The sequence below is a fragment of the Phalacrocorax aristotelis genome, chromosome 2 (assembly GCF_949628215.1).
Source record: "Phalacrocorax aristotelis chromosome 2, bGulAri2.1, whole genome shotgun sequence".
In the NCBI taxonomy this organism is placed as follows: domain Eukaryota; kingdom Metazoa; phylum Chordata; class Aves; order Suliformes; family Phalacrocoracidae; genus Phalacrocorax; species Phalacrocorax aristotelis.
In genome coordinates, this window is record NC_134277.1 from 36,414,080 (window position 1) to 36,425,187 (window position 11,108).

General features: G+C 39.4%; 1 protein-coding gene and 1 long non-coding RNA gene across 8 annotated transcripts in view; both read left to right on the plus strand.

Annotated features, from left to right (window-relative positions):
* PALS2 (protein associated with LIN7 2, MAGUK p55 family member) overlaps positions 1–4,744 on the plus strand; it is a 56,791-nt gene extending 52,047 nt beyond the window's left edge. For all 5 annotated transcript variants that reach the window (XM_075083050.1, XM_075083049.1, XM_075083047.1 and 2 more), the window contains 3 exons: positions 953–1,155; positions 1,544–1,672; positions 4,030–4,744. In XM_075083050.1, the coding sequence (XP_074939151.1) occupies positions 953–1,155; positions 1,544–1,672; positions 4,030–4,206 (509 nt within the window). In that variant the 3' untranslated portion in view covers positions 4,207–4,744. The remainder of the gene's footprint in view (positions 1–952; positions 1,156–1,543; positions 1,673–4,029) is intronic.
* Positions 1–11,108, plus strand: part of LOC142052657 (uncharacterized) — a 320,817-nt gene that overhangs the window by 91,432 nt on the left and 218,277 nt on the right. The window lies entirely within an intron of this gene.

Genomic DNA, 11,108 nt, shown 5'->3' on the forward strand with positions numbered 1-11,108 from the left:
TTTGCTCATTCACATGATCTTTATGTTTTTTTAACTGCCCCCTCCTGTTTGACTGCTGACCAGAGAAGTCCACCATAGCTACATTATTATTATTATTCTCCTCAGCAAGTGGTGATACAGGTATTACCAAAGGGATCCATTCACTGTTATGTTTAATATATTCTAGATTTCAACTCTAATTAAATGCAAGTAGTGGGCAGGTAATAGGGTGATAGGACAGAAGAGTCCTATCTGTAATGATCTGATATTTTGTTTTATTTTCACTCTCTTGCTTAAATAATATCTGTACTGTACAGTATAGCCAATACCCAAGATCGCTGCCAATGTTTTACTTAAATATTGGCTTTAATATCTCTGCAGTGAATTCACCTTGCTTTAAAGGGTAAGTTGTCCTGGAAAGCAGCATTAGCTGGCCTCCACTAAGATTCTGCTGCAGTGGCTGGGCTGCTTCTGATATTTAAGCTAACTTTCTTTATAGCTAGCTGAGGTAATTCTACCCTGAATAACAGGGCAAATACAGTGAGCAAAGTGTGTTCTAGGTTTGGGGAGTGGGATGGGGCAGATTTTGATGTGTGCTCAGTTATTTTCAGAAGTACGTTCGTCATTTGAGAGTTAAATTTCCATCTGATTTCCAAGTCACTTATTTTCTTACGTGAATAGTTATAAAAATTACATGAATGAGTACAGTAGATGGTATGAAGGAGTAATAGAAAGGAAATAACCAAATGGCTGAGTGAACAACATGTAAGAAAGAATAGAACTAAAGGGATCAGGAGGGGCTGTGCTCAGTTTTGAAACTTCTGCTAGAATAATTAATCGGTATATGGAACAATTATAATTGTATATTAATGTGTGTTATAGTCTCCCTAACTTAACAGGCAGTCCAGTCTCATATTTGTATTTCAAATATAAAAAGAAAATGTTCAATTTATGTTTTAAATTTTTTGGTTAGTTACTTCACGAAAGCCAAGGGATGATGAAAAGGATGGGCAAGCATACAGATTTGTGTCACGAGCTGAAATGGAGATGGATATTAAAGCTGGCAGATATTTAGAGCATGGAGAATATGAAGGAAATCTTTATGGCACCAAAATTGATTCCATCCTTGAAGTTGTTCAGACAGGAAGGACCTGCATCTTGGACGTGAATCCACAGGTATATCATGTATAATGTTACACTGCAAGTGTAACCATATAATGTTGAAGAGGGATGCCTTTAGATTTGTAGGCTTCTTATCTGGATTAAAGATTACAATATCAACTGGATTCTTGCATTTGTGGCACTTAGTTGGAATGAGTTAGAAAGATCCAGCTGAGATTCTGCATGGAAGAGGAGAATTTTGGAGTAGTAAATAATCTTCTTAGGCAAGGGAAGAATGATGTCGAGCATTTCAAAAGGAGTTTCTAAAATCTAAATAAGAATCTTCACTTACGTGTTTTTGCCTGTTGTAACAGACTAGTTTTGCAGTGCCCCTTAAGTAATGTGGACATGTGGTGAGTAATTTTCAAACTTAAGGGTTTTTTTTCTTTTTCTGTGCTTCTAGGCCCTGAAAATACTGAGGACTTCAGAATTCATGCCCTATGTAGTGTTTATTGCTGCTCCGGAGTTGGAGACTTTGCGTGCTATGCACAAGGCTGTGGTAGATGCTGGAATTACAACCAAACTTCTCACTGTAAGCAGATCATTTCATATTTAGTATGCTTTGAACAAGATGTTCTTAGATGTTTTTAACCTTTCATTTTAGATGGAATTTGTTCTGGAAGTAATGTCTCTAAGAAAAGTTAGGCAAGACTTTTGCTGATTACTTATTAGAAGTTAATCAAATACTATGTATAAGGCAGATTGCTTCTTTCTTAAAAATAGACCTCTTACAGAAAAGTGTTGATTACAAAAATTACTTGTAATGTGTTCTTTGGGAAGCATCACCTTTGATAATTTGCAGCAAATAGTAGATATCTGATGGTGGAAATTGTCCTTTTATGTAAATATCTTTCCTTCACATTCCCCATCTCTCCCTCCAAAAAGTTTTGTTCAGGTTTGTCTTGTAATATAGGTGTGCTCTAAAAATGGGACCTGTAATCCTTAGGAAAGATACTGTGGCCTGCATAAAAAAAACTCAAAACCCCAAACCAAAAACCCAACCAACAACAGAATGAGACTGGGCATTGTTTCCACTGCTGCAGCAGCACATGCTGCACTGAGAATGGCTGGGAGCTGCCAGAGTAAGAAGTGCTGAATAAGACATGAAGCTTCTCTTCCCTTAAGTTCCTTGGATTTGTCAGGTAAAGCGAAGTGACACGTTTTATTCATGAGATCTTCACTCCTCTTCTGAGACACAGTGTGTAGCAGAGGGAAATGAGACATGCTTCCTCCAGCGCAGCAAATTATAAATGTTCTATATGGTCATGAGCTTTCCCAGCTGCAGGACCAAAGCAAGAAAAGCCAGCCTGAGCAGTTAAGAAAACTACCCTCTGCATTCAGCAGTACAACTTTCCATCTGAGAAAAGCCATGGTTTGCTGACAACTCAAGATAGTGCTCCAGCTTAGGCAGTATAATGCTGACATGGCATTCAGAGCAATAAAATGGGAGATGGGTTAATGATTATGGGATTTTCAGTCTTTTTTTTCTTTTCGCACCTGTTAGATCCCATTCTCTTAATTACGTAAGAGGCTGTCCAGTCCTAGTCATGGATTGTGATTATTACAGATTCTAGTGTCTCTGTGGGTGCTCTGCCTTTCCTCCCCTCCACCCAAAATGAACCCTGAATTTTGTGATGCATGTGCAAGAAGACAAGGTTAAAACTGTCCAGACAAGTATAAAAATAATTTCCTGCACTTCCTAATATTTGATTCCCTAAGGGGCATCCTTGCCTTTGTTTTACTTGTCCTTATGAATAATAAAGAAGATAGCTACATTTAAAATACACAGTTATATTTCTTTATGGATTCTAAATCATATCTGTGCACATGGTTATAAAGAGTGTGATTTCCCATTTCATATGCTTGTACTTCCTGAACAAATGAAAAACAAATGTCATTTGAAGTATTACATTCTACTTGCTGTCCACATTATTTCTAGCACCCTAAAGCATTCTGTTGCAAAAATTCTGGCTCTTGTGGTGCTGCATTCGCTTGTCTCCTTCATTTACTGTGAAGGAAAGGCTATTCACAAACTTACTTTTTCATTTTAGCTTTTGTATTTGCAACTGTATCAGGGCTTGAAAATATTAAAATAAATATTGTCAGGGGGACAAATCTCAGAACTGCCTACGAAAAAATTGCTTCTGTGCCAAAGTGGAGAGGCATCTTCTAAGAATGGTAGGACTAATGAAACATAAAAATCTGCGGTGGCAGCACTTCATGAAGTCTTCATAATGTAGGAATATAAATTTCCTACATATTTTGCAGCTCATGTCAGAACTAAAATAAGGCAGCAGTAGTTTACAAATGAGAAACTGATGTCAGGTGAGCAAGGCTGAAATGTAGCCTCTAAAAGCAATAATGTGTTCTAGACTTTTATTCTACTAGAAATGTATCTTCCATTGTCTTTTTTGTCTTTCCTTTCATACTAATTTAAATGCTTGGACTTTTTTTTGTGCTTTCTATGGAAATAAAAAAGGGCACAAATATATTCACATAACTGATTGACTCAGTCATTCCTAAAGCATTAATTTTATTCTGATTGGGTCGTCAGTCACACATACAAAATGATTAACTGCCCGTTGTGCGTAGCTGCCCAAGTTCATGTGCTTCTATAGACTTTCTTAAAAATTGCAAGATTTGCAAATGTTTGGTTGCCATATTTAACATTATTGGCACAGCTCATAACATTTTCAGCCCTTTCAATGCATTTTAGCTTAAGTTCTGTATGGTTTTACTATAAATGAAAACTTTATTTCTTTTTTAAATATACTCGGTATACAGCTTGAAATAGTCCGTTGCAGTATGTAACGAAGGGATACTTCTTTTGTATTTATAAGGATTTGCCACATCTTATGTTCTTAGTAATCTTGAAAATCTCTTCAACAGGACACTGATTTGAAAAAAACAGTGGATGAAAGTGCACGGATCCAGAGAGCATACAACCACTATTTTGATCTGACCATTGTAAATGACAACCTAGACAAAGCCTTTGAGAAGCTACAGACTGCTATCGAGAGGCTGCGGCTGGAACCACAGTGGGTCCCAATTAGCTGGGTATATTGAGGTTTCTCAAGAGGAGCTTAAGTAACAAGTAAAATCAACGGCAGCGAATAGGCTAATGTGCCGTTGTGTAGATACCGACGGTAACCTACGGCACCTGTGCATTTTTACTCTGTGTATATTCAAAAGTACACTATTCTGAATTTTTATAAAAATGTTGAAGGGAAAGTGTACTTAAATATGTAATTTATTTTAATTTTTCTAACTTTTTACAGATAACCTTTCTATTCATATCACATGAAGGAAATGCGTTTAAGCATTTTTATATGTTTTGATTTAGTACCTTTGCCTTTTTCATCTAAGAAACTTTCAGTCATTCACTTCAACATTTACATCTTGGTCTTACATTTTCACTGTGATTAAAAAAAGGATACTTGAAACAATTTTTGTAAAACTTGTTAATGTCAGTGTTTAACTGGTCAAAAGTCAATAGCTCTTACAAGGAAATAACACTAATGTCTTTGGGTTTTTTTTTCTTACTTAAACAAACCAATAATTTCATGGGAGCAGAATTTTAATTATTAAAAGCAGCAACCAACACACAGCTCCATTGCTCCAGCTTCTTTCGGCTTCTTGTTGGTGCATTCTTGATGGTTCACAAATTCTTGATGTCTCTTGATTTAGGCAACTGTTGTGTAGGTTTCCTTTTATGCGTCTCTTAAAATAACGTAAAGCAATACCTTGCAAGCTGCTTATTAGGCTGTAGTTGGGAGCCAACCAGTTAGCCCGTTATGGTCGAAGCGCTGACTGTAGAGAGCTTGTACGCAAGGTAACACAGTGCAGTTTGAATCATGGTGAAGTAGCATGAGAGAACCTGATAACACGGAGCCTCGTAGAGTGACGCTTAATGTGTAGGACTATTTATTCACACTTATGAAAACACATTGCTTTAAAACAGAAGAAAAAGGCATTTTCTTTTCTTAGGACATTGTTCAGTATTTGTAGAGTGATCTGTGGCTTAATTTCCTGTGATATGTAGCTGGGTTCTATATTTTCTTTTTTTTGTGTGATCAACTGCTGTATTTTTATGAGTGTGATATAATGGAATTTCTGTGCTTTTTGTTATATTGTTTTTAATTGCATTTTTCTTGTAGCTTGTGAATTGGAAGCTTACTGCTAAAAAGCAATGTTGTTTATACCTTTTTGTTTTACAACATATTTCCTTTGTTTAGTGACAGCTCTCCCCTAGGTAGGCTCATTGCTGTAATTCGTATTAGGTTCAAGTTCATCGATCAAAGCTTACGCTGATGTAAATTTCTGCTTAACAAGAACAAAATGAAAATAACAGCTTGTTGCTAAGACTAGCTCTTTTTGTGACCATATTTTATATTATAATGTCAGCTGTTGTAGATAGTAACATTCGCCATCACTTACCAGGTTAGGTGTCGAAACTGAAGTCATCTAAGTGTTTAATTTCTCTTCCATCTGGTGACAGGCACCTGGCTTCTGAATTCTTTTTCAACACCAAAGTGTAACACAGAATGCTATCAAAAGGCAACTTCCTCAGAACTATTTCTGAAGGAAAAGAGGCTTAGATATTGTAAAACACTATTGCTTCCTGGAGCTCTTAAAGACTCTTATGTACACAAGGAAAAGAAAAATGGAGTTGATGCAGTATAGGAGCAGTGTAAGTCTCAAAAACCCCTCAAAACACCCATATACTAAGGATGATTTTTACAAAGCCTATAACGTCAGTGGTTGTGGGGGAAAAGGGGCGGGGGGGCTTGAGATCCCAGTGAATGTGGGAACTGTGTGTAGCACATGTAATTGTTGTGGCTCTTAATACTGAGATTTCAGTCTTGTAGAGGGAATCTGAAATTCTCTAAGGAAGATTTGAACCAGTGCTTTGATTTATTGTTATACTTTTCAGGATGTGTTTTCTCTGGTTTTGTTTAAGTTTGGCAGAGCTTTTAAATGTGGCACCAGCATGATACTTCCATTTTCCTTTCCCAGAGACATATTCTGTGGTCCTATCGCTCAGAAGCTGCTTTGAGAAATGGATCGAGTGTTGTATGTAGCAGCAGTGATAGCAGAGCCATTGCTTGACTATTTTAACGATTTGCTGTTGGCACTATATGCTGAATGTGACTAAACTGTGTTTGTGTAATGTGTAATAGGAGACCTGCATATGCTGTAAATAAGATGGGCTATCTGGACAGATACGATGCCTTTTCATTATGAGTTAGAAAATACTCTATTTGTGATGCCAAAAGTGGGCTGAGCTCACTCTTCCCTAACGAATGGCATGAGAAGATTCCTCAGTTTCCACACCATAGTACTTTTTTATATTGCAAATACACTTACTTTCATCCTTTTTTTTCTCCCATAAATTTACTTAACCAAGCGAAACACATGAAACACTGGCACCAAGGTTTAGTCAGGAAAACCTCTCTGCTCCTTCTGTTTCCATCCCAGAGAGAACACTGTCAAAAGAGCTTCCCTAGTTCACAGTCTCCTAATAGCCACGTATTTGCTAAAGCCTAAAGCTTTAGCTTTCGCGACAGGTTCCCATAGCGTTTTTAAACCAGCCGTTCACACAGTGGAGCCCAGTAGCTGAGCATTCAGTGGTGTTGATGTAGATGCTAGTGAGAAGTACAATTCTGAAGCAATAAGAGAGGATGGCTTGCTTATGTTGCATGCAAAGTTCATATCAAAGTGTCTGTGGGTTTTAACTGGATGTCCACATGCAGGATGTAAGGCGGGGCGGAACCCCCCAAACACCACACTCCTTGCATCTCTTCATTAAATCTTGAAATTTGAGGCTGGCAGGTGTATAACGTGGAAGGGGGGAGAGGGGTTGGTTTGTTTTCATGGGTGGTGGGTTTTGGTTTGGTTTTAGAAAAATCAGATTTTTTCTTCAGATATTCTTCTTAGTTTGTCAGTACCTGGTTGGGTGACTAGAAAGAGAATGACAGTTAATTTTTTCTAAAAAGAGTGTTCTTGGAGGTTCTTGGAAATGTGTGGTTTCAGTCATACGCACCGTGGTGGTAGTGTCTACCTGCCAGGGTATGCTAGGTCAGGTGTTGGAGAGAGACCTGTACATGGTGCAATTAGGGGGGAAAGACACTGTGAAAGGCTAGTTTTGAGCAAGTGAAAAATATTTCACATAGCAGCTGTTTGAAGCATTTTGGAGGAGTTAAAATGACTAGGGCTTCATGTATCTCGTTCTGTACTGACCATTCATTTTCCAGATACTAACAGGAAAACTTTTTACATTGACTGTTACTGATAACAATAGGTGTGTCTGAGTGAGGTGAAGATGCTGCTAAATGTTTAAGATATGTGGTATGTATCACAAGATAAATATTTAAGTAGTTTAGAAAAGTAAATTATCAAATAGTTGTCTGTGTATATGTATGTATGTGGATGGTAAAACAAAAAACGCTGACATCTGCTATCACATTACTAAGCTACCATGACTTTATCCAGAAATGTACCTGCATGTGAGGCTTTAGAACCGGTACACTTCTCTACCTGGTTTATTGTGTTTACTAATGTATATTTTTCTAAATATACAGATATTTCAAACTAAAAATTCTATATTTATCTGTAATTTCTATCTGTTTTGGGCAGTGCATGAGGTGCTGTAAAATTCTGTACATAGAGACTTATAGAAGAAACACTGTAGTTGCCCTGTGAATGAAAAGTTATACATAGAAAGTAGTCAGTATGCCAAGACCCATACGTTATTTCCTTAAATGCACCAAAAATTCCCCTAAGTGTGTGCCAGTCTCAACTTCAATGTACAGACTAAGGTGCACGGGTCCCCAAGCATTACCTCGCTGTCTCTCAGTGTTCGCTGGCAGGTCTGCTGTAGGTTCTACATCATGTGACAAGATGCAGTCAATTAAAGTTCAGTGGGATAATTATAATGGGATATGTCATCTTGCGTAGATTTATAAAGGTCTTTCAAAATGTTCTGCAAATATAAAATGAAGGTAAAACTGGAGCAGAACCACAGACTGACGCAGGCAAGGGAAATGGAATTTATAGCCAATGCCATATCCTTAACCTGTTCTGTGCTCTCCAGTCAGCGCGGCTCTGGGTACTTGGCCGTACAGAGCTCTGTGGAGCAGGTTGGCCGATCAGCTCATTGCTTTTGAATTTGCGTTTATATAAACTGCCACACCTTGAATAGGCTCAAAATGTGACGCTTTTTTCCCAATCCTCTGTACAGTTGTAACTCGTTGCACCTTCTAAAATCATTCCTAAGTGACTTGCGGTACAAGTTGCCTGCAGCTCAGTGTTTGGGAAGTCAGCTGGATTTTTATTTGTTTTGAAGAGGGTGATTCAGAGAAGAAATAGGAAACCTGTTTCTCTTTTAAACACAGACAGTGGCTGGCTAGGTACCCTTCGGGGCCAAGCTGGCCTCGCTGCTATGCTTAAGGACCAGTGGAGAATGAATGACCCAGTAGAGCACCACGCCGGGAGTCGGGAGCTGTGGGTTATTTCCCATCTTTACACATGAACTATTCCTGTGAGCACAAACCAATTCAGAATTCCTTCACCTAGTGCTTGGTTTCCCATCCAGTCTTCATCCATCTGTCTCTTCATTCAGACTGAACCTTGAGGCAGAGGCTGTTTCTCAGTACATCTGTAGCATCTGCTGCGGCAGACTGATTCCCTGTCACCTGCTGCGCCTGTAGGTACAGCTTTAAGCCAAACTGCAGGGGGCCTGCTGCATCTGTCATGCAAATGTATTGGGACTGTTTGCATCATGTTGGGTTTCTGGCCTCACCCAAATTCTGCAGGGTTATAGTACCGTATTGGTATTGCCAAACTTCACGATACTCCTTTTGCAGGAGTTTATCAGTGCCGAGGTAGCGGTTATTGTATAGAGAGACTCGTAGTCTGCTCGGCCTCTTGCCTTAAATACCCCTCCGGTGGTCAGTCCCTGCTCAGAACCGCTCCTGGGCCGCTACAGGGATTGCTGTAGTGAAAGGTACTTCGTGTGCTCTCTGTGCTGGGCTGTTGGCGCTGGGGTGGTGAAGTGACGGCCTGGCCTGATTTTTTTTTTTTTTTTTTTTTCCCCCTGGGTTTCTTTCTTTGGCTTGCTGTTTTTGGTTTTAATGTATTTCTAACGAGTTTACTGATGGAAATTGTCTGGGATTCTTAACTGGTGTCTTGTAGAGGAACCAGTGGTCAATAAATATAAGCATTTGGTACTTAAGACTGGTAGAACTTGCTGTTTTCAGAGGCAGATTTGGCTTCCAAACGTGTTAGAAGTGCACTCGTGCGTGCGCACGCACACATGCATATAAATACATAAATAACACTTTGGGGTAAGTCCCGCAAGTAATTCAGGCCTGAGCTCCCCGCGGTGGGATACAGTTCCCCAGCCCGTTGCGCGTTGAAGTGCTGCGCTCTCAGCTCCGTTGCTGGTGCTGCAGCTGGAGCTTACCTGTACGGGCTTAAAACCACACTCCAGCTCGGCGGGGGCTGTTCAGCAGTTTCACCTCCACATAGTTTTTTTTTTTTTTTAAGCTGGGTCTCGGCAATATTTGTATTTTATAGAAGGAATTACACTTGAAGTAAATGTGGATTTTGTTCTCAGTGTTTTTAACGCTTTCTCATGCTACTTGGGTATGGAGTTCCTTTTGCTGCCAGGGCAGTGGCTGGATGTGGAATGGTTACTGACCAACCCGCCAGGCTAACACAGGGAGAGTGGTCCTGGAAACGCCTTCTCCGGTTTATCCTTTCCGTTTCAGCTCCACACCAATGCTTGCCCACGCGAGTTCGGCTGTCCTCACGGCTGAGCCAAGCATTACTCCCTGAGTAGCCAGCATTTCCCTACAATACACGGAAGCCTCTTCCCCAAACCCAAGGAACTTCTCTGTCATTGATGTCTTACAGTGAACCGTAAGTGCAGAGCAAAATGGATGGTGCTGCTCTGTGCAGTTCTGGGGGTGGCAGCAAAGCTGCTGGCTGCAAAAAAAATGGGGTTTTTGACTGATTTTTTTTTTTATTGGTTTAGGTCTTGTGCACAGTTATATATGGAGATCACTGTGGAAATGTATTTTTCCCCTTTTAAAAACGTGTGTTGGGCATTCCTTCCCCCCCAGCCCTCATCAGATACTGCCCGTGTGCAGCGTTCGTGTCGTGTGGCGCAAGAAGGTTTTATATTACAAGAGAGTTCGTCGCTCTCCCGCTCCAAACTGGCCTAAAAGAGATGTAAAATCTTGGTGAAGTGTTTGGATTTGAATGTGTATTAGAAATCTTTCGCCGTGCGTTCCCTCACCTCGTTTGTTCTCACAACTGGCTTTGCCTCTTGGAAGCTCTTGTCATTTTTTTTTTTAATTTCTATTAAATTGAACTGGATTTGACATTTGTAAAACTTTAAAAACTGCTCTCCTGTAAAAAAACCCTCTTTCTTTAGCTGAAAACATCCTACCAAAAAATCTTAACTACTCGCTAAACTTTCTAATGTAAACGTGAAGATGATTTAGTACCTAATCGTGGTTTGAGTACAGCCCTGTAGAGCAGGCCTGGGCGAGGGACGTGTTAGCATTCTGGCTTCATAAAGTCAGCCAACACATAGGACATTTTTAAATTGTGACTTGTTTTCTAAAACCCCCATTGTCTTTTTCACAGCTACTATTTTCACAATAAACACAGCCAAACATAAAAATGTTAATGTAAAAATTGTGAAATTCTGTTAATTCCCAACAAAATATTTTTGTATATAATAAAGATTTAATATTGAAAAATATAATTAGCTTTTTTCTGATTTTTTTTTTTGTCAGACTCTGATTTTTAGCCAAATACAGAAGCTATATAGAAGCAGTCTGCGCCCACCTGCCTTTTATCTTTACCTAATCCTTTACTCCTGAGAATGGGCTCCCCATTAATACACTTGGTACCTCCCGCGGGCGCCCGCACCAGACACCACACTGACCGCCTCCTCT